The following is a 27,202-nucleotide window of genomic DNA, read 5'->3' on the forward strand; positions in this document are numbered from 1 at the left end:
GCACGTCAAAGATTTTTTTCCACAACTTAAATAAAATGCCACTGATTTGCTGTAGAAAGACTGTAGTAAGAGCTGATTACAATTGGACTCATCTACAGCTACGTGACAACTTGTTTGTGCAGTCACAATGGAAACAGTGTGGTCAGAGGTCAGAGGTCAGTGCTATCAATATCCGCAAACAGAAAGCTAGCAGAGTAGGAATTAAGAAGATGAGTGCTAGCTTTTCACATAAACTTGTAACCACGGGGTGCACCGATCACAATTGTCTGGCCGATCTCCGATCTTTTAAAAAGTCTGATCTGCCAATCTCGATTTTTCCGATCTCAAAGCAGCATACACACCTTCAGAGTTCCACTCTTATTTTATGGGAAAACATTGAACAATATCTGTGAGATAATACAAACTGTTTGTTTTAACTGCAAATGAAGAAGTTCTCTGAAATCAAAATCAAAAGCTTATTCGTCATCTCAGCAGAAGAGGGCAGCGGCTGACTTTTTTCAGGAGGGAGATGAGATCGGCGGAAAAGATCGGTTTATATTTAAGGGATCGACCGATCCCCCAAAACTAAGGAAATCGGGGCCGGTTTCAGTTTTTAAAGCTTTTAAGTATTTCATCTTAGTGTTTTATTCACATGCATACATTTGATTTCATATTTTCCAAGAAAACTCATTTATCTACACCAGTCTGTGGTGAACTCGAATTAAGTAAGTAAGTAAATGACTCTAAAAGTTGCTGTATCACCATGGAGGACCCCCCCCCCCCCCAAAAAAAAAAATTGACATTAACCGTTGATATTGGACAGCGGCTTTATGGCAAATACAGTCCATCGTCACCGAAGTCAGCACACGCGAGCGATTTGTCTCTGGCGTATTTTGCCATAATTCCCACGGGGAAGAGCTGCAAAAAAAGGCTGTAATCACGACCACAGTGAGGAGGAGTGGGTAATGTGGGCAGACTTGGCTGTGAGTGGACCACGGAGCTCTGCGTGCGTGCGTGCATGTGCGTGCGTGCGTGAATGTATTAGTGGGTAGTCGGTCTACTGTAGACACCTAACGCACGATGAATATGCGAGAGGGTGAGACTTGTTATGAAGGGGAGAGAGACGGTATATTTAAAATGGAGCGTATTCTTGTTACGGTTTCTTCACCTGAGAGTTTGATTTGAAAATGAAAATGGCATCCGTGTGTTTTTGTTGGGATGGTCTCTTTATAAGTGCACGGGGATCGAAAGGGCAGGCGTGCAGGGGCCTCTTCAAGTCTTTGTTCCCCTGACGCTGCTTTTTCTCAATGTGTGTGGGTGGATCTCCATGCGAGGATGTGTTAGCGGCAATAGCTTCGGCAACGCTATCTGTGAATGTACGCGCTCCGGTAATGGCCTCGCGCGCGCGTATGCGTGTGTGTGTGTGTGCGTGTCTCCAATTCTCAATTACGTGCCTGTAGATGTGCAGCAGTGGCTTTTTGAAAACTTGAGAGCTGGCGTGGGTGAAGGAGCGCGCGCTCGTACTGTAACGTGCACACGTTCGACTATTTTTGTTCGGATCCAGTCGGCGTTGGTGTCTTTCCCCCACTCGGCTCCTCTGCTATGGGAGACCAAAACTGCCAACATTTAAAATGAATAAATACTTTCATTTATCATTCATTCGTTGATTGAAATTTTTAAAATAAATAAATGAATGAATAAATAAATTAATTTATCATTCATTAAGAAAAAATAAATAAAAATAAATAAATGAATAAATACATACATTTATTATTATATTTTAAATAAATAAATGAATAAATAAATAAATGTGTCATTCATTTATCATTCAGTTATTAAAAAATTAAAAATGAATAAATAAATGCATTTATCATTTATCAAAAATAAAGGAATAAATAAATTCATTTATTAAAAAAAAATCATTCATTTATCTATTAAAAAATAAATGAATAAATAAATACATTTATCATTTATCAAAAATAAAGGAATAAATAAATTAATTTATTTATTAAAAAATTTAAAATAAATTATGAATAAATAAATCATTAATTTATCTTTTTTTTTAATAAATAAAGAATAAATAAATCATTCATTTATTTATTAAAAAAATGAAATCAATCAATGAATAAATAAACAAATACATTTATCATTCAATTATAATTTTTTTAAATTAAAATAAATAAATTCATAAATAAATAAATAAATAAATAAATTCCTTTATCATTCATTCCCTTTTAATTTTGGCAGTTTGGGTCTTCCATACCATACCTCTGCAGGCAGGGGGCGCCATCGAGCGGACACGCCATCGCAAACGTACCTGGTGCAATTTGACCATAACGGGCCCGGTTTTCTCTTTCTCCTCGTACTTCTCCACTTTGGACTGCAGGCGCTTGTAGTCCTGCAGGGTCTGCTCGCGACGTTTCACCGCCATGTTGAGGCTGGGGAAGACGGCGCCGTACCTGGCAGGACATCACACAATGACGGAGGCGCACTTTTGCAATCCATCGCAAAAATGACTGCTCCATAAAATATTCACACCAATTTCAGATTGCAAACAATGTTAATAAAAGCCATTATGAATAAATACGATTCTATGCGTAGGTACTTGTCGAACCCCGGCGGACGGCTCTGCATTAGGGCTTCCTCGATGATCTCATTATTGTAGTTCAAAAAGGCATGACACTCTTCATTTAGAGACAATTATTACCCTTTACAATGATAATGAAAGCATATTCTTACGACGAGAATTGAAGTCTTGGCCACTAAAAATAGGAGAACCCTCAACTGTAACTTAGCAACAGACAGAGCTTCATCGCGGGACTTGTTGCACCGCTTTGGGGTGCTGCTTTTGAACGAGAGGCAACAACACTGTGCACAACAACAGTTAGCAACATAAGAAACCTGGATGATGGTGAGATTCGTTTAAATTCATTTATGCTTTAGACAATCAGGTTTTTTTTTTTTTTTGGGGGGGGGGGGGCCTGATCTGTGACTTTAAATATAAATATAAATAAATAACTAAAAAGGAAAATAACACCAAGAAAAAAAAATCTTCATAATACAATTTTAAACATTTAATAACAAAAACATTTCAACTGATTGAATTGAAAAATATTGAATGTTATTTCGCAGCACCGGTCAATGACGCCATAAGATATTACAGCCGCTCACCGATTTTGCCTGAAATGCAAAGTATCGGCCAATCCCGATACATCCGATCATATTGTTGTAATCTTTAGTAGTGGTACATTTATAAGTTGATGGACAAGTATATGGATGAGAAAAAAAAATACGATGATATTTCCTCGATTAATCGTCATGTGCGTTGTCAACGAGTGAAGTAAATTAAAATAAACGCCTCCTTTTCACCCACATGTTCTATGCCACAAGGTTTTACTATTTACAGCACCAAAAGGCACAACAACTGACCAAGATTGGGATTTTAGCCATTTTAAGATAAAAAGAAAAAAGCGGACATTTAAAATCGAACTGGAACTCGTTCGCTGCCGTCGACACGATTTTGAGTGCGAGTTCAAATTGTCACATCCGAATATAATACTATAAAAAAAAAAAGAGTGCAACTTATAGTCAGAAGAATATGGTAAAAGCAGTTTCATATTATGTAATAAATGATTTAAAAAATAATACATAGAAAAAAATCATTACCATCAAAATACTAGATTAGAATAGGAGTGGAAAATGAGAGTGACAGTAAATAGGGCACAACGTGATTCACAGAGGCTTCGACAATAGCTGAGTCACTGACCGAAACGCACAAATAATGATATTTTTTTTGGGGGGGGGGGGTATTTATTATTTTGAATGACTCATTTAAAGCATTTTAACAGCTGCTCTCACTCTGCTACAAGAGATCAGAATGTGCTGCCCGTGGTGTTAATAGCCGCTCAACGTGTGGGCTTCCTGATTGACGTTTTTTCTTCTCTGCGTGCCAGCCCCCTCGCCCCCCCCCCCCCGATGTGGGGAACCACCGCCGACCTGAGATTGCCAAACGACAAGCCTATCTATCTCCCTTACACATCTCGCGGGAGGGCGAGTACAAAGTGACGTGCGCGGGCTGGCGCTGGCTTTCAGACAAGCGGGGATTGTTTCCGACAGGAAGCGGAGCAAGGAGTGGCCTTTGGAGTGACATCACCGAGCTCGGCTGGGCCCGGCCCGGCCCCGCGGCCCACGCTCTACAACTATTTATAAACAACCACTTTGACCCAGTTCATGGCAGGGCTTGATGTTGATCCTCAAGTCTACTATCTGAGCTCAAGTGTGCACATGCTTGCAGTGCCAGGGCATTATGCAACTGGCCTCCAGGCATGACGGCTCCCCGACAATGGGCCATTTATGACACAGCAAGGAAAACTGCGGCGTATTCTCACGTGCGCACTACACCTGTCAGCGTAGGTGCAATTTTGTCATGACACACCACGCCGCATGTTGTTCGTGCTCATTCGTCAGCATGTCAGAGGAGCTTCAAGTGGCCTCTCACTTGGCTGCTGACGTCTCGCTGCTACATACAGGGCTCTTTGTGTGACTCAGCTGTATCGAACGGGGGTGTCCATATTTTGTCTTCCGAGGGTCGCGTATGGTAAAAGACAACGGTGCAAGGGTTTCTGCAGGTATTAGCAAATCCAATTGAATCCTTTTTAACGCCACTTTTAATGCGACTTAAAATTAACTCATTCACTGCCATTGACGATTATAGACATTTTTTCATTTCGTTTTTTAATGAAAACCTAGAATTTTTTTATTGCACATTTATAACAGATATAAAATTATCATGAGATTAATTACAATTAAACGGCCCTTATTTTTATTTAATTTTTTTAAATTAGGCCCGTCAGGCGATTCAAAATTTAATGATTAACCACAAATTTTTATATTTGTTCAAAATCTACAATAATTTTTTTCCCTAGGTTTTCATACTCGTTAGCAAAAGTGGATTTTTTTTAAACTGATAGAAATAGTTAAAATTAATTTTTGACGTCTATACCCGTCAATGGCAGTGAATGAGTTAATTTAATGCCCACATCGTACTGTATACATATATATACACATACACACACATGCACATATATATATATACACACACATGCACATATATATACACATACATATATATACATACACATATATATACATACATACACATACATATATATATATATATATATATACATACATTGCTAAATTGTGTTTAAGTAACTCCTTTGCCTAACATTGTATGTAAACAAAGCATGAAAAACAATGTTTTTACATCAAGTGCATTCACATTTTTAATGTCTCGAGACATCACATTTAATGCCTTCAAAGCCATTTAAGGCCTTAATTTATCTTACCAAAATCAATTTAGTGACATTTTGTGCTTTTTAATAACCCACGGAAACCCTATTATAGTGTATACACTGTATAGTGTATAGTCATTTCAAAAACAGCAATATAACTTTCGTCAACGTGATTAAGCAAAATAGTTTAGGGTTGTCCTGGATGCTGCTAAAAAAAAATGACTGGGCCGCAAATGGCTCCCGGGCCATAATTTGTCTACCCCTGGCGTCGAAGGTATGGAGAAGCAGCGGCAGTTCAAAGTAAAGCGTGCGCTGACACCGGTCAGCTGGCCGGGTCCTCAATATGCGGTTGGCTCGGCGAAGATGAGGCGGTCCGTGGGCCCGGAGCGCGCACACCGCTGTCCATGTGACAGGTCAGGGTGTGGTGAACAGACAGCATGGAAATAGCATCTGGTTGAGAACGTGTGCTTATGAAGCGCTGCCAGTCCGCAAACGGGGCAGTCGGACCAGCCAGCCAAGCCAAAGTCTGGACTGAACACCCTCGGTCTAGGAAGCTGGCTGTCCCTCCTCGCCAGCGCCATCACATAACTCACAAGTGCAAAAAATACACACCAGACCACAAGAAGGACGGAAGGAGGAATTGTTTATGCGCTAACCTCCAAAAGTGAAAAGGGTTAGAGAGGGGGGGGGGAAGTTGAGTTAAATGCGCTTGTTGTGCATGCAAAATGGCTTCCACCTGCTTCAGGAGCAGTTGGCCTCTTGAGCATGTGTGTGTGTGTGTGTGTGTGCGTGTGTGTGACGAACATGCGAGTGGGAGTTTTATCTGCTGCAACTTGCCTTATGCTTTGTTGATCAAAACTCACACATGCTGCTCGTTTGGAAAGAAAGCAACAGCAAACACCCTTAGGTCCAAAACACTGTTGCAGCGCAACCTCAACATTTGGAAGCCAAATTATATATATATATATATATATATATTTTTTTTTTTTAAAGCTTCTAAATTCGAACCAAAACTTTAGGTTGAACAGTCATCACGCATGAGACTTTCAGCTCAATGAAGTCTCTCAACTAAGAAAGTTCCGGCTCACAGAAGTCACTCCACCATTAGCTTACCTGTGTGCTAAAGGTCCTTCGCCCCAGTCTGAGGTCCTGAGCACTCTGGAGAAGGTTTTCATCCAGGATGTCTCTGTACATTCCTAAACTAATCTTTCCCTCAATCCTGACAGGTTCCCCAGTTCCTCCCGCTGAAAATCATCGCCACTTCATCATGCCACCATGCTTCACTGTCGGAGAATTTTCTTTCTCGTGGTCTGAGAGTCCTTTCAAGGGATACTTAACTCATTGAGACATTTGATTAATTTAAAAACGACGTTATTTTTTGGATACAATTAATACCTTTAAAAACTAAATTTTCCACTTGCTGTCGACTGAAGATGACATCACCTGTGCCGAGGAAGTAGGTAACGACCAATGACGGCTCACCTGTTTTTTTTTTTTTTTTTTAAAGGTATTTAATTGTATATAACAAATAACGTAGTTTTCAAATTCATTCTGGACAAAATAGTAACTTTTTTTTTCTGTTGAAAATGGCTCAGTGAGTCAAGTATCCCTTTAAGGTGTCTTTCAACAAACTCCCGACGTTTACTCTAGAATGGCATCCATCGGGCCACGCTACCAAACACACCTGATTTGTGGAGCGATTGTTGTCCTTTTGAAATCAGGTTCATCAGGTTCTTGGACAACTCGCTGACTAAGGCCCCTCTTCCCTGAATGCTCAGTTCAGAATGGCTGTTGGTTCGGAACTTCTTCCATAATCACGTGGAGGTCCACTTCCAAGAAGAATGCAGGAACAAATTTGTGTGTTAACCCACAGTGTTAAAACTCATAAGTGGAGTCACTTGTATCTCAAATTACCACTGTAATATTAATTTAGCTTCATGGAGCAGTTGACTTGTTCCTTTAAGAGTAAAAAGAAAAGAAAAAAAAAGACAAATATTTGTTTTTGGCATGAAAAGTTTCTACTGCGCTGGATTACCAGAATCGGAACTCTGAAAAACCATAAGAACCGTCTTAACGACATAATGAGGGCACAAAGTTCCAGTTGGTTGTCGGCCTAAACCCGGGGCAGTCCCATCCCAAGCAGGAGCACAAATCTCCAAACAGACTTGTCTCGACTTACCACAAAGTGTACAAAGGCTAAGGTTAGGAGGCCCAGATAACACAAATGCCTGCGTGCCCACGCGCTCGCGTCCCCTCCCCTCAAATAAACACCGTGATGTCACTCAGGGACCCTGCTGAGTGGATTAAGTGCACATCTGGGCGACAAGATAGAAAAGACAGAGCCCGAGAGGACAGAAGAAAGAGTGCGCGAGTGTTAAACGACTACACATTTTTAAGTATTAAGAAAGGATAGCGACATTTTTAAACAGTTACCGCACGACTAATCCCACGCGCGTGTTTATTGTTGAAGGCTTTCCATTAAAATTAACGCTCCTGACAAACCCCCAAATCACTAATAGTATTTAGGTGCCAAGCAAACAATGGGGAAATATTCATTAGTGAGCGACTAATGGAATCTTAATGGAAGCTTTAAAAATATAGCAGCTTTTAGGCAAACTGGACAGTTGGATAAACTAATAAGTCACACTGTGGCAACGCTCGTTAAGCGCCGGGCAGGTTAATGAACGAAGAGATGACAATAAAAGGTTTGGGGCGTAAATGGGGGACTTCGCAGCTTTGGCTGCTTAAGCATTCTTGAGAGCGCGCGCCGTCTTGTGACACTTCTCTTTTTCTCCACCGAATCGCTGCTCTGGGCCCAGGAAGCTGGGCCCTTTGCCATATTCTGAGCCGGCCCACACGTCCGCCCGCCGCCCACCAGGAAGAGGAAATTAGAACCATTCCATCCTGTCGTTTCTCCGCCACCAGAGCAAAAGGAAGAGAAAAGAAAGGACTCGTACACCAACGCTGACCCACGTGTCTTCAAAAGGATTGTGTGTGCTTTGTTTAGTTTATTTTTTTAATTAGCTAGTAAATGTTATAATAAATGCTTGTGTGTGTGTGGGGGGGGGGGGGGGGGGGGCTGTGCAAGAGCCTTCTTCAGCAGCATATGCTTCAAGTCCTGGGAGGAGCCACGGGAGGAAGCAAAACCTTAACAAGCCCTCCGGAAGATGAGTGGGATCATCCAACCACTCCCTTAAGTGCCTCTGCTTTGCATGCCTGTGTGTGTGTGTGCGTGTGTGCGTGTGTGTGTGTGTGTGTGTGTGTATCGTGAAAAAAGAAAGCGGCTGAAGGAATGGAATAGCACTCGCTGCCTGCTCAGATGGGGGCGACTTTGAGGAATAAGAAACCGTATAAACTGTCTTCCAGACACACGTCCGCCACAGCAGCGCTTCTCCGACCCTTTATTCTCTTTCACAATAGCACACTGCGGTTCTTCCGGTCCTTGACTGCGCTCATCACATTGGAAAGTACTTCTTCAGATACCAAAACATAAAACGGTATTGTCTTGTATCTGCATTGCTGCCGGATGCTGATAATTCCAAATGACAACCAAGGGAATGTGTGAAAACCGCATGGCATTGAATGCATCGGTCACAATAGGACATGGCGTGGACACGCATTCTATTTGAAAGGAGGGCATTAAGAAGTCGGGCCACTACAACAAAGTGGAGATTGTGGAGCGTGTCTAAGACAACGTCTGCATGCACGTCCGTTTTATTCTCAAATTTGGTGATAATGGATGTGACTCTGCTTGTCCAAGAAGTGAACAGAGACCAAATTTAGAAAATAGGGACGGCCGGTGCCAGTATCGGTGCAGATGAAATTTGCATTCACACACCGACTCAAAAAAAGAAAAAAAAATGCTTTGATACTACAACACTGATACCATTTTACCAGCCTGACATATAACTTCCGGGCAGGTGGAGTAGGAACCATTTCAGCCCTGTGGAGATACTTTAAATTTGTAAGCGTATATTACCAACACTTTGTTTGCAGACTGCAATGTATGATGAACTCGCTCAGACGGACCGTCTGGCAAGTGCCATGTTTCTTGAGCCCCGTCACAAGCTGCGCACCACACTGAACATTTATTTTCATTTAATAACTTGTAATATTCTCAGGAAGCACGTTTGTAATTCTTTTTGCTCACTTTACTTTGTGGTTAACACACAGATGACCAACAACTGCCAAAAATAATCAATCCATAGATAAATGTGATGTGAAAAGAAAAAAAAAGAAAAATGAACCCCGAAAAATAATATAAATGGAAATAAAAACAAAAAATAATATGAAAAATAAACCCTGATTCACAAATTACAAATAAATAAAAAATAACATAAATTAAATTATCTATCAATAAATAAAAATGCTCTGGAGAGCCATTATCAGCTGAGTAGGTATCATGCAGTAGAAAAGAGTTTGGTTTCCGTAAAACCGTAGCTCCTTTCAAAATGTTTCAAAAAGTAACCCCTCCCCTTAAAAAACAAAATAAATACAAAATACAAAATTCAGACTTACTTTTTCAGTGGGTCGATGACAGTCTTATGAATCTGGTTGACCTGGAGTGTAACAAAGATGAAAACACATCAGCATCAAAAGGTTGTGAAATTACAAATTGTCAGAATGAGTTACACTCAAACCAAATTCCTGCTACATTTCTCTCATTAGCAACAATGTCGCTGAACAAATGACAATATACATTTCAAACAGAGCACTCAGGAAAAGAAGAGACAAATGTGTGGGGGGAGAGTGAGTCGAGGGGAGCTTGCAAAAAAAAACAAAAAAAAAACAACTTTGGCGATGATTTTATTGCATGCAAAACCCCGAGGTGAAACCCCTGAATATTCATCAAGCTTGATATACAAAAGGATGCAACTGTCAGGGGACGGACATGAAAGCAAAGCCCCACTGATTTCAAATCCTGTGGAAGGTGGGCCGCCGTACAAGATGAAAGTTCTTTGCAAACAAACATTTTAAACAATAACAGTTTATCTTCTTTTCTTTTTTTTCTTGATAAATTTTCCTTCTGGATGCCAGAATGAGCAGTTAGGAAGAAAGGAGGGAGGAGGGTAGGCGAGTGAGTGTGTGTGTGTGTTGGAGGAGGAGGGGGTTGGGGGGGGGGGGTCACTGGGGTGCGCTAAATGAAGGTAAACGAACATCTCATTTCAAGGCCTCCAGCCTCAACACAAGAAGTTGGCAAACAATTCATGAAGTTTCTTCAGGACTCAAAATGACAGTTCCAGCTCCATCCGCAAACAACACGTAGACGAGAAGAAGGGCGATGAAAGCATGGACATGCGAGGCGTCAGCTGCTTGTGATGATGATGAAGATGATGATGATGATGAGCTATCATACGTTTGCCTCGCCGCTATCGGAAGAAGGACATCTGATACGGCAATCTAACAAATGGAAGCGAGGTCGCAGCTGCTCCATGTGAAAATGCCCTGACCAGCTACGAGAAGGCACCGGAACGCTGAGGCACATTTCCAAGTGCAAACTTGCTTGATTGTGGTTGGAGGGGGGGAATGAAAATGGAAAGCAATAACAAACAAGTGTATGGGAATTCACATGGTCTTTTGTTTTACATATTCACAGCAACAAACACCCCCCCCCACCCCTCTCCTCTCCTTCCCGGCGCCGCTGCTTCTAAAAAGGTGAGAGCATGCGGCGAGGAGGGAGAAAAAGAGCAGCGGCAGATTTGCTTAAGCATGCCGGTGCCCTCTACCCTCTGCCCCTTCCCACAGAGAGGAGGGGCAGAGCTATTCCTCGGAGGCCCCGCGCAGCCCGAGGCCGGCGCTCAAGCAGCAGTCTTCATCAGTGAGTCACGGGGGCAGAGGCCAGCCCGACACACAGGCCTCCCAAAAATACACGCAGATCGCAGAGGAAATCAATATCCCTCCAAACGGAGCATCCTCTACCGCGCTGCCGCCATCTACACCGGGGCTCAGCTTCGGCAGCAGTGCGCCGGCGGGGCTGCGCGCCCTCCTCAGCCCCAGAAATAAACACGCAGACCTGGGCCACTGCTGCCTTCATTATCGCTCCACGTTTCATGCGCTGGATGCTCTCTCTCTCTCTCTCTCTCGCTCGCGGGCCCCGCGGCGCAACATCTCGTCTCAGCGCGCGGCCGAGCCAAGGGTGGCTTTGCTTTTGTGTCTGTTTTCACGGGAGCGCCAGGGTTTTGCTGTGGGTGCCGTCGGAATCAACAGTCAGCTGGAAAGGCGCAGGCGCAGGCACGGCGCGGCGCGGCGCGGCGCGGATGTGTGAGGCACCTAACAAACCCGAGGTGGTTCTTTTAGCAAAAAGTCGACACGGAATGAAGGTTAGGAAGTTTATTTAGTGAGACGGGCAGAAGTGGGGGAATATCAGGTGTGACGAGCTGTCAATTCCTTTCGAGCTGAAGGTTGTCCATCGTCACGGAGGAAGTGTTGGGCTGTATCGACGTGGAACAAACTGCGCCCTGTTGAGCGTCAACAACCTTTTTCCATCGGAGGAAAAGTTGCACATTATGAACGCTGCTGCTATGGAGATAATGAGACGACTTTATTGTGTAGATATTGAGGAAATTGAGGCAGTAGAAGGAAAAATGCGATTGGACTGAACTCGAGCCAGACCAAGTCGTGGATCATACAGCACAGGATGCGCTTATTGTATTTGTCGAGCAATCTAAAACACTCAAATATGGTAGCTGGAAAAAACTAGAAATGTACCAAAATCACTTTGCTTTGAAATTTCTTGCTCGCATACAAATAGGATTTGTTTTTGGAGTAAGATAATAATAAAGTGGTGGTTGTCTCTTTATCAGTATTTATAAGAAATCTGGTGGGATAATCCCAGAGTTTTTGCTTTCTGGATCAACTTTTGAGTTATCACAAGTTTGAATCAATCATATGATTCACGGAAAAAAAGTGATTGTCCAGAAGACCGATATTGTTTAATTCTATTTAGAAATACAGTAACTTAGAACAAGAATGCAATGGAAAAGGTAATTAGACAACAACAAAATGAGCATGGCAATGACGCATGAACTCCCAGATAAAAAAATAAAATAAAAAAAAGTTTGATGTCAATCTCCAGTATTGCATGTTTTGTCCTTTTTTTTTTTTTAAAGTCAATCTTTCACAGCCCAGTTGTGCCTTGGGGGTGCACACACTGTGCAACTATGATTCACACCGCAGGTACCGGCGGCCATGATTCTACTCACAAGCTCATGAACACTCTGAGAAGAAAGAAGAAATGTTATTGTGAAAAGGAAGGAGTACGCCAGCGTCTTTATTTAGGAATAAAGCGAGCTAAAATGACCTTTTGTTATCAGCTACTTCCTCTCAGATTGCACCACTTTTCTCACTCCACGTCGTCTCTATTGTGTCTCTGGAAACAACAATGTCAGATTGCAAAGTCTACTTTTATGCTACGGTCACACCGAACGCAAGTTGAGCATTTCTGGCGGTGTGTTTTCATATATAATCAATGCCATTTTTAGAGATGATGAAGCAGGCATACTTTTTACTTTAAAAAAAAATTGTTTTTAATATATACCAATAATAGCGCACACAAGAAACACACAAACCCCCCCCCCCCCCCCCCCCCCCATCCCTCGTGATCAACTTGGGAGCAATCCGCAGTCTACCAGTCGCAGTAACAACACGGTGCCCGCAATGAAAACAGGACATTTTCATAAATTTATAAAAAAAAAAAAAAAAAAACAGAGGCCCGGACATGATGTAAAAAAGTGGACTTGTCCGGGCAAAAGAGGACGTTTGGTCATGTCGGAATTCACTGAAATTTTTTTCAAGCTAGGAAGCTAGCTATGGGTGAGTTCTGAAATAAGTTCCAAGTGTGCACGGCTTCACTCCGACCGCTTGGACGCTTCGAGCGGCTGCTCAAATGTCCCGTTCGGTATTATAGAGTACCTGCTGGAACCCAGTGCGTCAGGCAGTACAGATGGAAAAAACATATCGGGAGAGCTTGGAATTGACGGGATGAGAAGAAATATTTGACAAATAATCTACAGAGAGCGTGATCGAGTATTTATTCTAACCTTCTCCTGGTTGAAGGAGTCCATCGTCTTCATGGCTGTATCCAAAGCTGTCATGGATTCTAAAAAGGCCGGATCCTGCTCACATAGCGGGTTACTCAGTAGGTCCGCGGAAATCTTCACTGCCGCTTTCGACATGGCTGAGGGACACATGCAAATAAAAATCACATTCACGAGCCATAATGTCGGGTTGCATTATATATCAGAACTCCCTTTGAAAGCATAATAATTGTCCATTTAATTGACAACGGCAGCTAGTAATAATTGATGTACTTTTTATTAAACATTTATTTATCCAAGCAAGCACAATTATACACAAATTAATAGACGCAATTATATAATTAATTTTTTTTATGAATTCTTAAAATAAGATCAGATTCAGACAACTTTATCACAAACAAATTAGCAGAACGTAAAATCTTATGATGGCACACTGTTGCCCTTATTGAATAAATCTGAGGAGGTCGCAGGGTTCCAGCCGTCATGTTGGATATTTACCAAGGCGCCAAGAATCTCGGCAGTGACGGTACCAATTACTGTTAACGTGCACTTTGTTTGGACATCGAGCATACACGGCACATTATGGCTTCCGTGTCAAAACTAATGAGCTGTGTTGGGAGAGACGCGAGTTGACAGGAGAGTCTGTGGTGAAAATGGCCTTCATCGAAATATGGAAGAGTCACTATTCTGTTTTCACACTTGTCTCCAGGGGCACCGTTTCAACCAATTAATTACCTCCGTGTGGTGTTCTTGCTTTTCGCACCAGCTGACAAGTAACATGTTGCTGGATAGTATACTATTGTGATCTCTTCTCAAATGACGCAGAAAGAAATGTAGGTTATGAGGGCCAAGTGATGATTGCGGTGCTTACTTATTTGATTACCAGGACAGTTTCAGCTCTTGATTTTCACTATTTCCTATTGTTAAAATGGTTTTAAAATATCAGTCAATGTGCTATTGCCTCTTTCTTACAAATGAATGAAACAAAATACCATAACAAAAAAATCTAAAAACGTTATTATGGTTAACAAGCACGACGGCGTATTAGGGCCATGTATAAAAATATATTTTTTCAGACAGAGGGGGCAATATTCCAAGATTTTGTGTGTGCCAATTTATAAAGTCGCAAATTTATATAGTGTGAAATTTGTGAGAAAAAACTAGCATGGTTATTTTTCGTACAAGTAGCTAAGTTGATGTGTTGAATCTGCTGCTCTCCGTCATTCACTTGCATTTACCTAAAGTATGCTAGCATCTGATTGGTTAGTGTTAGTCAGCTGATAGGGGATCATGAAGTGTTGTCGCTCGAGCTCACATGAATGACGAGTAAAGGTTAAATTAAGAATCAATCCGTCTCCACCCTGCCCGTTTCATTTTACAAACAGTGTCCTATTCTCACATTAGACTATAGCTACGCTACGTGTATTTGTCGCAAGTTTGAGTTTTTTTCTCTCGCAAATTTGCCACTTTTATTGCCCCCGCCCTCTAATTTATTTATTTATTTTTTTAATAGACAAACAAGCATGTTAATGAAGACCAAAAAATTGTCACTTAAGAGTACATGCAAGGGAGCATATTCACAACACATACGCTAACAGCCTGGGAAACCCTATGAAAGATGAAGGCGGCGCTCTGCATTCTTTTATCTCGTTTGTTGAGTGGCTCCAAGATCTGGCACGTGGGCAAACGAACCGAGACAAGACAAATACCCGCGCAGCCTTGAAAAAAACCTGCCAATCAACAAGTAGTGATCGATGGCATACAAAAGCGGGAGCGCGCGAGATGGTGGCGGAACAAACCTAAATCAGCCTCCGTGCTCTTCTTCATGTCCTTGTGAAGCTTTTTTGTCTGATCCTCCAGCCTGTGACAAGAAGAAGAATGACGATGATGATGATGATGATCAGTAACGGCAAATTCTGCTGTGGCGATACAGTACAAGCAGCAAATATGGGTCAATGGCTTTACGTGAGCGTAAAGAACAGGAAATGTACCGTAGGTAGAAAAATATAGCATTTGTGAGTTTATTGTAAACAATACAAATTAAGAGTCTGAATAAAGTTGGACAAAAGGAACGTGTGCTACAAGAAGAAATTACACATTTCACTGACTCCACGTACCAAGTTATTATACCGGTAGTATCTTTTAGATAATTAACAAAACAGGTAAGTGTTCTTGTTAACATCAACTATATTTGCTCCCAAGGCATTAATGTCTTCCATCATTTCACTGTACATATTCCATTGATGGGTGTTAAAAACGGCAATTACCAGGCTAAGAAGGCTGAAAACACACAACGTTCATTATATCAATTGAAGCAAACGAGGGGTTTACAATTTCCCCCGAGACCACTGTCACGTCGTTCCTCCTGGTTTGATGAACAGGGAAATGGGGTCTCATTTCCAGCTTTGCTTTGCAGGATTTATCATTTGAGGGCGAATTTTCCATGGAAAGATGCGGGGACGTGACAGAAGCTGGACAAGGACATGAAGACGATAAAAATGCACACAAGCGAGCGTGCAACACAAATCAAAAGTCAAGGTGCTTTATTTCCAAAAAGGCAAAATGGACGGAAGGTTCTACAATGTGAAATGTTTTACATCAAGGGCAAAAATGTACTTGACTTCTTGCAGACTGTGCTACATTAGAATCATGCACCTACAATTGATTCTGTTACATAATGTGTTACCCACACAGTTCTGTATTATCTTCACAAAAACGCAACGGATTTAAATGTTTGGTTGCGGTTGTTCATTTCTGAGTAGGTTGAAGTGAAAACTCCAAAACATTAGGAGGCCCGCATTTATACTAATTTCCCTTAATCACTCTTGAATCGAGTTTTGGATGGATTGACAATTAAATTAGCTCAATATCATAGCATAATTCAGAAAATTTAAAAGTTGCACACACAAAAAAAACTGTCTTCATGTGTAATCATGCGACATGGTTTTATAAGCCAAATCCTTTTTGCCATGTGACTAGCGGGGTATGTTGTTACTTTAGCTAATGCTAAATGCTATCTTGGTTGACAAGTCAATGCACTCACCATTACCCAACCATTTTTTGCTCGGTAACAGCAGCTACTCAAACACGCCGCCAGAAAAAGCTCAGCTTGTGTCGGCAATGACCACCAGGGACCGCGACATATTTTTTTTAATGCTAGAGCATACAGAAGGCTTTGATACAGCTTCTGACATGAAGAGGTCGCTTAAAGCAATGCTAGTTATTACAAAGAATGGCCAGCAGGTGGCAGTAGAGTATAAGAGATCAGCCAGGGCCATGTTGCAACAAGCTCTTTTTCCAAGTGTTTTCAACAGGTTTGTGAATAATAATGAAACTTAGCTATATTCTAATGCTAATTACTGCAAAACGGCAACAGATACAAAACAACTTTTTTTTCCTGATAAAAGAAGAGACTTTAATCTTTCTTTTGGGAGGTTCCATGTTTTTATAGCAATAGAACAGAATATTCTGTGGACCTTGTAAAATCTGTCAAAATTCAGTAAACCAGCCGGGAGCGAAGGGGGTTGCTTCACTGAAAATGGCTGGGAGTGAATGAGTTAATAGTTTTATCGTATGACTCGCTATGACAACTGTGTGATTGACATACACGTAAAAAATAAAAAAAAACGGACTCCGGGACGGTGAAATATGTTAGAATGTGGCACCCAAGACTCAAACAGGACTGTCCCGTTTTAAATGAGACCTCTGGTCACCCTAATTAACATTCATAATGTCAGTTTGAAGTTTCAAGAAGTTGACATTTTTCCCCCAACCATTATAGTGTAACACATTGTGAGGCACGTGTAACAATAATAATTATTAATAATCTCATCATGCAGCAGACGGGACTTTTTTTTTTTGACAGCGTGGGCAAGATGCGTCCCGCAGGCCATCTGTTTGACACATGTGGACTACGGGCAAGTGAGGATTCATTAATTAATACCTATCATAACACGCTTTTGAGCGTCTTGACGTTTTCAAGGATTTCACAGAGAATCGCCGGCGACCAGATGGAGGTTTGTTCCAAAAATGTCATGCGCGGCAAATGATGCAACGCGGCGCTTTATTGTTCACAGCACAGCTCTGTCAGAACAATCTCCACAGTAACTTCTTATATCACTCTCACCAATTAGATGCAAGTGGGTCTCGCGGGCTGCATCAGATGTCCTCTGAAGCAATCACAAGCTTCATTTTCTCATAGTCACAAATGTGTTTTTGTTGTTCCGGCAAAAAATGCTACAGCCAACATTAGCAATACTTTTGGCAGGATTTAATCAGTATCTGGTCATTGCAGAACGGCTTCCTGTGTGCGCTTTGAGGATTGGACACACCACATTACTCCTTACTGTTGTAAATGAAGGAGTTCTTTTTTAATATTATTAAAAACATACCACCTCGCTTTCTTAAACCCATTTAAAGAGATAAACTAGCAGATTGACTTCCTCGTCGTGATACACGGAGCACGCCACCGTGTAAAACAAGCGTGCATGAGTTTTCCAAGTGCTCGGTCGGTGCACTTGATGAATTCATGTTTGTCGTAGTCACTCCTACTTGACAATCTCGCTCTCACGCCGTGTTGTTGCAGATTTGCTGCTCTCAGCACTGACGGAGAGCAAGTGAGTACGGGTGAGGAGAGTCAGGTGAGGCTTGAAGCGCTTTCCAAAAGGTGCTAATAGGGTGGCCTCGTGGAACAGCTGCTGCTCCTTGACCCACTGCCCCAACGTCATCTCCACCAAGCCGCAACTTTGTCGGCATTAAAAAAAAAAGAAAGAAAAAAAATCACATTTCGAAAAACAATCCACAAAATCCCTGCTTGCGATAAGGAATTAATAAACCAGTTCGAAAAGAATAACACATCTTAGTACACTGTTTTTTTTTTTATCATAACATTGAATAAAACTGCTTTTTGAATTGACAATGACAATGAGTCACTTTCTTATTAATAACTATCCGGCTAAAATGTATTCTACGGAAAAAAGAAAGGGAAAGAAGAAGTGGACAAACACATCCACATCCATTGCTGATGAGTCATACCGCATCAAATAATAAGCAACGTAACACCAGTTTGACCAGCAGCCAGTGTTGGTGAAAACATCCTCTCTTATCAACAAAAGCCTCAAGTGCACTCCTTTGCTATTCTTTTAACATGAAAATGTTTGGTTCTAAAAAAAAAAAAACATCCCTTCTCAGCATCCATGCCAATTGTTTCAAAAATTACATATATACAATGGCGTATTTTGTAATATAAAACATGAGACCAAGATACATAAATAATAAATAAATAAAAATAAAACTTCCAACCATTAATTCATCCTATAACCCGTACAAGTCAATTAAAAGAAATCTCTTGGAAATGGCATGTAAAAATAGACAACAGACACTGGTTGCACAAGTGTACACACCCTCATAACTGTGGATTTGGCTGTGTGCAGAATTAGCCAGTCACATTCAAACGCACCAAGTTAAAAGGAAGTTAGTTCCATTTAAAGCAGGGGTGTCAAACATACGGCCAGCGGGCCATAAATGTTCCGTCAGGGAGTCCGATCTACCCCATGGGGAGTTTTAGTTCATTTAAAGAAACAGACTTTTAGTTTAAAATGTTTCGATTGACTCATGTTTTTATTTTTAACCGATAAATGGTCCAATTTAGTTCTGTCGCTACGGTAGAAGCAGAACTTCTGTTCTACTCTTGGTCGTTTGCCTGGATTCTAAGGAATAGAACTCTTTCATTGCTCAACGATAAAACAATTCTGCTAAACAATAGGCCATGGGGGGGAAAAAAAATCTTTAATTACTCAAGACATGAAACAGGAATCACTGCTTACGCCGATAAGCACCTGTAGGGTGGAGCACCAAGATGCCAGCACAAGCCTGCTCCTCTGACTCACGTGTGACGTTGATTGACACCACACCTTACTGATGAAGGGTCCTCCTACTCATTCACCTTTCCATTGAATCCCTCGGGGAATTTCTGGTTACAAGGAGTTACAAGGTACTCGGGACTTTCCCCGACAATTAACGTTAGCTCAGTTTGCTAAAGTCACATGAGCAAACCCAGAAAACAGATGAGTCGCGATAGGTCGTTGCCCGTTTCCTGAGCACCCGTGGTGTCATTTTCAGTCGTCAGCAAGTGGCAAAATGTGATTTGAATTGTATTAATTGTACATGAAACGTTATGACATTAATTCTAGACAAAATATTATGTTTTTACTGCTAAAAAAAAAAAAGGGCTAAATGAGTCAAGTATCCGTTTAAGGTCATTGTTTTGGGAAAAACTAGCATCTGAGATATTTTAAGAATTTATGTTACATTTATTGGTGAGTAATTTTTAAAAATTAATTAGTGTAAACACTAGTTCACAATTCAAATATGGATCTTTCACATTATTTTTCTATTGCCAAAAGCTGATTTTTTTTTTAAACGAATAGCAACAAATAAATACTTTTTATTCATGCTGAAAAACCTGAAGTATCGGTTATGATTTCACATAAGTCAATTTTGGGCCAATTACACTGCAAAAAGTACATGAATTATACATTGAAAGAACTCAGAAATGTATCTTCATTTGAAATGATTACTTACTTTTGGAGCTTGTCATATTCCCTCTCAAAGTCTCTTTCAACCTAGAAATACATTTTGAGATATGAGTAATGTCATTATTTGAGTTTGAATGATATGATCGCAGCAGATGGCTAATCACAAGGTCTGAGCACACAGTAAAAAATTATTCATTTTTAACCTCACAATGGGATAATATCAAAGCAAGGAAATTCGTTTAAGGGATGAATTTCCATTGCACACATAAATCTGATGAAGGATGTTTGGACCACAATTGGACATAATCTACAAACAACCGTTGTTTGTCGGTTGTGACCAGGCTTGTGTTTGATCGCTTTATTCAAGTGGTCTTGGGCAAGGCAGACCATCGTTTGATATAAAGACTCGTTTATGAAGAGCAAATCAAGTCATTAGGATGAAGGATAATAAGAGTTCCTCTGACCGTGCCTCTAAACTAAATAAATTGGGCAGGGTTGAAGAGGGAGCGTGGCTTCCGAACTTGTGGTCATTTGAGGCCCGTGGATGTAAAAAAATGGCGGCTCAAACAACGAGGCAGGCGGTTGACAAACTGACAGCGACAAAGCGTCATCCTGATGTTGTCTAGGGCGTAACAGGAAACTGCCAGTGGATTCTTGGACCAGACGTCCATTACAGGGGAAGTGGTTTGGTAGTGAGAACACCTACTCATGGTCACTTCAAAGTAACCATCTCAGTCTTTTGCATGTGGAACAATAAGGGTATTATACAGATAATTGACCGTATTGTACTACTTACAGTTTTGGAAACAATCTGCTTCTTTGGCTGCCCAATCTTGAAGGGAATCCTGAAATGACAGAAACAATGTCAGGCCTACAGACACCATGCCCCAACTAATCACCAGTTGTTGACTAAAATGTAATACCCACACCGCGAATAAACGCCAAGTAACAGGTCAAGAAGGTAACATAGACGGTTTGCCACCGCTGATCTCGTTTAACGTGTCGACGTTTCTCTCAAGTGTTATTATCCGCCACGGGGAATGCAGATGGGAATTAGTTACGTATCGAGCTAGTATCTGTGGTATAATCTGGCACATGCCATCGCTCTCCTCTCAAGTTCAAAGCCATACTTTACTAATTTTGCCATTTTCAGCAGTAAAAAGTTAGTATTTTGTCTATCCATGAAGACGATAACATCATTATTTTTCATGTACAAGTAACGCCTTTAAAAACGCATTCTGCAACTTGCCGTCGCCTGAGGGCTCAGATAACAACCAATCACGGCTTAGATAACTTTTACAAGTTGAGCCGTGATTGGTTGTCACCGGGTCTATACAATTGCACTTAATTAGTGTGAGAATTTTTATTTAGTACAAATACCGTATCTTTGTTCATCTATCTATGCCAGTGGTGTCCAAACTCGGTCCTCACTGGCCGGGGTCCTACAGGTTTTGGATGTTTCTCTTCTCCAACACACCTGAAGCTCATCGGCAAGCTCCGCATAAGCCCGATAACGATCCTGTTAATTGGAACAGGTGCGTTCGAGCAGGGAAACATCCAAAACCTGCAGGATTCCGGTCCTCGAAGACGGAGTTTGGACACCACGAGTCAGGTTTCCATCCAATTGTTTAGAATTTTTTAAGCGAATTTACTGAAAATGCGCAAAACAGACATGCGACTTATGCCCGTTTCCATCTGTTCTTCTTTTACGAATATTAAGAGGGGACTCCGCCGCTGTAGAGCAGAGAGATGGGATCCACCAATAACTTAAAAGAAGACCAGGAAGCGACTGCGCCGTGCAATGATGTATGAGTTTGCTTTTGTAATTCTCGATAAACCGTAGCGTTTATTTGCTGTTTTCCATCTAAAATAGGATTCATATTCTCTTTTTTTAATTAATTCCCACAAGATTTCAGTTTCGTCGTCCCCTTCAACCATACCTTAACTTTATCGTCCGACATTGCTTTGGCACTACAAACGTACGTGTGACGTAATATCCGGTCAAAACGTGCAACGTGTATTTGGCCTTGCCAGCGTTTATTCCACAGCCAAAATGTGCATTTTCCTTTTTTCGATACGCTTCAAAATCCACCCCCTCTAAGCGTAAAAACTTTTGGGCAAATTTTGGGAACCTTTTTTCGAATTTCTAGCATTGCCATTCAGTTTTATTTTCACATTTCTTGAAATTTCAAATAAAAATGGGTGGGTGGAAACCCAACTACTGATCTATGCCAATGAGCTGGGCTGCTGGAGTGACAACAATTAAATGGTCTTCCATCACATCAGAGCTGTTGAAGACCTCTGTGTGCATGTGTCTGTCTTCAGTACCGGTGCATGTGAGTGTATTAGCTGTGTGATTAACTGTATTACAGTATGTACTTTTTGTTTGATAAATGGCAGTGACATTTTTTTCTCATGTCAAATGCGCGCCTTGGCTCAATGAAGGTTGTTTTATTAAGCCCTGACCCTTAATAAATAAAGGCATGTCATCCTGTGCTGTTGAGTAAATAAAACAACTCAAACTTTTTGACACTGTTGGGAAAAAGTCAAAGTGCCCCACTTGAGTTTTGACAAAAGAACACAATTTGTCCTTAGTTAAAACACACGCTCTTTTATATCCCCATTTCAAAACCTGAGCCCGAGCTTCAATAAGTGTCTCTGCGGCATCAGAGCGCTTTGTGAAGCCAACAGTGCCTTACCAAAGCGCGAGTTGCCGGGTTGTCGTTGATATGGCGCTAATGGGCTGAAATCTAAGCGACGTGATGGACAGTTGTGTCTGACAGGCAGCGTGAGGCAGCAGCTGCGTCAAAAGAAAGGTGTATAGTCTAATGAGATGGAAACGAGAGGGTGTGATGGAGGGCCGCGTTGTGCAACCACGAGTGAATGTAATATCACGTGTGAGGTAGGAGATGGCCATTTGATGACATTTCAATAAAAACAAAAAAATCTTCTTCTTTTTTCGAACAACACAACCAGCGAGACAATTAACAAAGTATGTAATGCAACAATGCCAAATGACTGCTCAATGTTTGATAAATGAAAATGTTTCTTTTGGCAAAGCATGAAAGCTTGCCGTAAGGTGAGCCAACAAGGAAAGTGTCTGTGTTTATTCTATCATTATTACGGTAACAGTTTTTACTTTAATAAGTAGTCTATTATGTTGATGTCAATTAGTCCAATTGGGTGAGTCCAATTTAGGGATTGGCAACTGGTTTGTCACAATGGGGATTTTTTTTAAATTATACTCCAGTATGTTTTACCTTAACTAGATGAATACTTAAATGATATTGATGTTGAGACAATGAAACTGTTGTTGCTCCTTTGACATGGCACAAAAAAAACCTCCTAAAGCATTAACTCCTGTCTACATTAATATATATATATATATATATATATATATATATATATATATATATATATATATATATATATATATATATATATATATATATATATTTATTTATATATATATATATATTAGGGGTGTTAGGAAAAAATCGATTCGGCAATGTATCGTGATATTACAGCACCCAATTCTCGAATCGATTCGATATGCGGCCGAATCGATTTTTAAACATCAACTTTTTACGGAAATATTCAACAAAACGTCTTACTTAGGGTTAGGGTTCACACATTAAGCATGGAAGAATGTTATATTAATGGAACATTAAGCCTTAATATTTCATTTCAGTGCTGTTCAAACATGAAACAGACTGCAACCTGTTTGTTAAATGCAGTGGCTCAGTTATAAGCCTGAATTTTCAGATAAATAAATACATTTTCATACAAATCTTACAGTGTACATGTACAAGTTTACTGATTTGTATTTTCTATATTTAAGTTATATATCGCAATAATCAATTTAGAGATCTGTATCGGGATTAATCGGTATCGAATCGTGATACGAATCGAATCGCCAGGTACTAGGCAATTCACACCCCTAATATATATATAAAAATTCTAACCCTTAATTCTGTGCTGGTGCCCAAAAGGTGATGAAAATGCCCAATATTACAGGCAGTGTAAACGTTTCTAGTATTGTTGATGTGATCAGAGCATCATGAGAACTCCATAGGATTTGGTTTGGTCCTTTAACTGAGCTGTCAATGTGTTCAAAGTGCGCACTCAACATTTACTGCAACAGGCACGACGTCACCGCCATCCAAAAGCACGTAGGCATGAACAAAGACATAACAGTTTTCCGGGGTATTATGCACGGGCTGGAAGAGCCAATGGCGACCTCGCCTCCTGCAACGAGCACAGAGCTCCGGTTGAAGATGTTGGGAAGCGGAATTGTTCCGCCGGTGACCCCAAAGTCAAAGCTGTCACGTCATAGGAGCAAGTGTGCGGGCTGTGCTGGAATGCAGCCCTCAGCAGAGTCCATAAAGACCCCTTTTCACGGACGCTGCACCCCACTCTTGACCTTGTGTTTGGCCGTGCGTGCTGGCCCAAGCGTCGCTTGCCAGCCATTGACGCCGACTGAACCGAATGACGCCATGTCACTTGATTGCTCGATAGCCGTCCTCCTTCCGTTTTACACCAACAATGTGCCAAGTGTCATCAAAAGTGAATATGTGTGCAGATGTACGAGGATGTAAAGGAGTAAAACGTTATGCCATTGTATCTTTAAGTTGCAACTTTTTTTTTGGCTCCGATACATTCTAATTAATTTTTTTAAGCCTAATTTGATTAAACTAAATAAAATGAAATAAGAATGTTATATGATTTGCTTTGGCATACTAATTTAGTAAAACTGTGAAACTGCTACCTACCAAAACCTTTAAGTCCTATAATTTATTAGATAATATACATTGTTATAACAATTCATGCAAGACCTCCACAAGGGAAAGGAAGGCTCCTACCCAAATATAACCAACTGCCAATTATCACATGACACCTGATCAGGACTAGTATAGTTGAGGGTGGCTACCCCAGACTTTGTGAATATCTCCTCTCTGTCCCCACTTTTAAAGCCATTAACAATTACATTTCCAACCCAAATTTAACTTTTCCAAGCCGCCCTGGAACGCTTAATGAACAGTTGGTAGTTGTTTCTCTGTCGTTGATCTCCTGTGGTTCAGTTCCCACTCACTACTAACTCGACATGATTATATCTACACAAATCTGCAAATTGCCATATTACTGCTGGGTGGCGCAAAAGATCTTCACTGATTGGCTCGAGTTGAAAAACTTAAACACGAGCCACTCTGCCGTGATATCCAGTCGGTGTGGGGAAAATACTGCGTCACGGACATAACATCCTGGAACTGTTGAGCAGAAAAATGGATGATTGTGGATACTGCTAGTGCTAATTTGCCGTGAATTGTGCAAATACTACAAGTACAACTTCTGCGCTACATTTAAATAAGTAGAAGACACGATTGTTGCATTTGATAAGACGCAAAGTGCGCCCTACTGACTGATAATCCTGCTTTGAGGATTATGGTTAGGCCGTTAATGCAGATAAAAGCCTTTTGGCAATTCCGAGGTTACGTCACAAGTCAAAATGGCGGCCAACTCGGTGAAAGGAAGCTCCATGCTCATTGAAAAAGCATTGGACTTTGAATGGCTGTAATTTGATTTGTGAGGATTATTTTGATTTCAAAATGTGATTAAATGTCGTCTGACTACATTAACAATCTGCCTGGTTTGTATGCTAGTCCCAACAAAAGCAAAATATGCCGTTTCTTTTCACCGCTAGCAGGAGAGTTGCCGGTCACGGCGAAATATCCACTGCCTAACCAAAAACCTCATTTAATGACGATACTTGCTTTTTTGTTTGAACTCTTTAAATCAATGAATTTACTTTACAGTCTTTAACTCTACTGTCATTGCTACTATAGGAAATAGTTTGATGTACAGTATTTGGATACATCATCTCACTGAATTATGCAAGTGTGTCAAAAAAATTGTGTCGATTTGCTAAACCTTTACTTTGTACCGGATACCAGCGCATCTACTTCCTTTCCCACCTAGCCCCAACTTTATTTACATCGCTTTAAAACTATTTTCAGTCAATAAAACATCCTCAACTCAAGGTCGGTTGTACTTTAAACGAGTGAGAACAATATTAAGTTGACACAGTGATATAAATACTACTATTATTGGAATATGTGCAGCGCTTCTCTGACGAGCGTGCTAACCTAGCAACAGTTGCACTAACTGTAAACAGACGAGAGCCCTTTAACAGGGTCTGCTGACGACAAACAAACAATAACATGCTCGTTAAATTGAACAATCTTATTACGGTTAGAATAATTCTAAGCAGATAATAATGAATAAATAACATTGAAATGTATCGATTTGAACGTGTACAGGCTTATTCCAGTGCTAGTCTTCGTAGTAAAGCAGAGTTAGCTTAGCACCGTCAACACGAGCTTGTTTTTACACGGTTAATAAATAAAAAAGTTCCACGGGTCTCACATTGCGTTAGTTCACACCATTCACACGACAGCTACTAACAAAAAGTCTGCTAAGTCGTGAATAATATTTAAAAGGTGTGTATAGCTTTCACGGAAGCTAGCGCTAACTTAGCCTGAAGTTGTTGAAGCTACCAGGAAATAGCCGAAGCCCGGCTCGGCTCAAATGTATCGTTTCAGGTTGTATTCATTTAAAACCGGCCACAACTCAATAGTTCGTGTGAGGTAATAAAAGGGCGACTTACCAGCTCATCTTTGCTTGAACTTTTAATCCAGTTTCATTGAGTTACTGTGTTTTCTTCCCAGGAACGACGGGGCATCGAACAGGAAGTTGGAGGATCAACCGCTTGCGTTTCCTCCGAGTGAAGCACCGCGACTCAAACTTGTAAATTAACCCAAACAACCTTTAATTATTCACAATAGTCGAACCGTTTTATTTTATTTTATTTGTGCACTACTGTGACGACGGTATATGGTTGTTAGACAAAATACAGTGTCAAAAAAGTTCCAGGACTTAATGTCACTAAAGATACATTTTAAACCCAAACCATGAGATTTCCCATTCAATGTGGACCAATCGACCAGCAGTCTACGACTATGACTACATTCGGTGGCGTTTGTTTCATTCAGTGCATGAGAAGAAGCGATGATGTTGGAGAGAGTGCACCTGCTCACAGTGCCTTGAGCATCTGGCAGTTCCTGGCAGAGAACATTGCCATGCTGGGGTAATCTCCTCACTCACCAGATCTGGTTCTGTGTGCTCCCCCCCCCCCTTGCCCAAGTTCAAGGGGGTCATCATGGGACCTGTTTTGTGGGAAATCTTGGAAAAATCCTTCCAGTTCCAGGAGTGCCTGGAGGCTGGAAAATTTGCATTATATAGACTCCAGGTTGGGTTACTTAGAGAAAACATGTAATTTGGATTTGGTTTGAAAAATGTC

At 40.9% G+C, this 27,202-nt stretch overlaps 1 protein-coding gene across 1 annotated transcript in view; it reads right to left on the reverse strand.

Moving 5' to 3' along the window:
* Positions 1-26,634, reverse strand: part of bin3 (bridging integrator 3) — a 30,318-nt gene extending 3,684 nt beyond the window's left edge. Inside the window, exons 1-7 of the mRNA XM_086077176.1 lie at positions 26,510-26,634; positions 20,642-20,690; positions 19,892-19,932; positions 15,109-15,170; positions 13,313-13,449; positions 9,792-9,832; positions 2,297-2,438 (exon numbers count right to left, since the gene is read on the reverse strand). Of these exons, the coding sequence (XP_085933302.1) occupies positions 2,297-2,438; positions 9,792-9,832; positions 13,313-13,449; positions 15,109-15,170; positions 19,892-19,932; positions 20,642-20,690; positions 26,510-26,517 (480 nt within the window). The 5' untranslated portion in view covers positions 26,518-26,634. The remainder of the gene's footprint in view (positions 1-2,296; positions 2,439-9,791; positions 9,833-13,312; positions 13,450-15,108; positions 15,171-19,891; positions 19,933-20,641; positions 20,691-26,509) is intronic.
* Between the last annotated feature and the right edge of the window lie 568 nt (positions 26,635-27,202).

Source organism: Leptonotus elevatus, chromosome 5, assembly GCF_054856555.1.
Source record: "Leptonotus elevatus isolate MCC_2025b chromosome 5, RoL_Lele_1.0, whole genome shotgun sequence".
Lineage (NCBI taxonomy): Eukaryota > Metazoa > Chordata > Actinopteri > Syngnathiformes > Syngnathidae > Leptonotus > Leptonotus elevatus.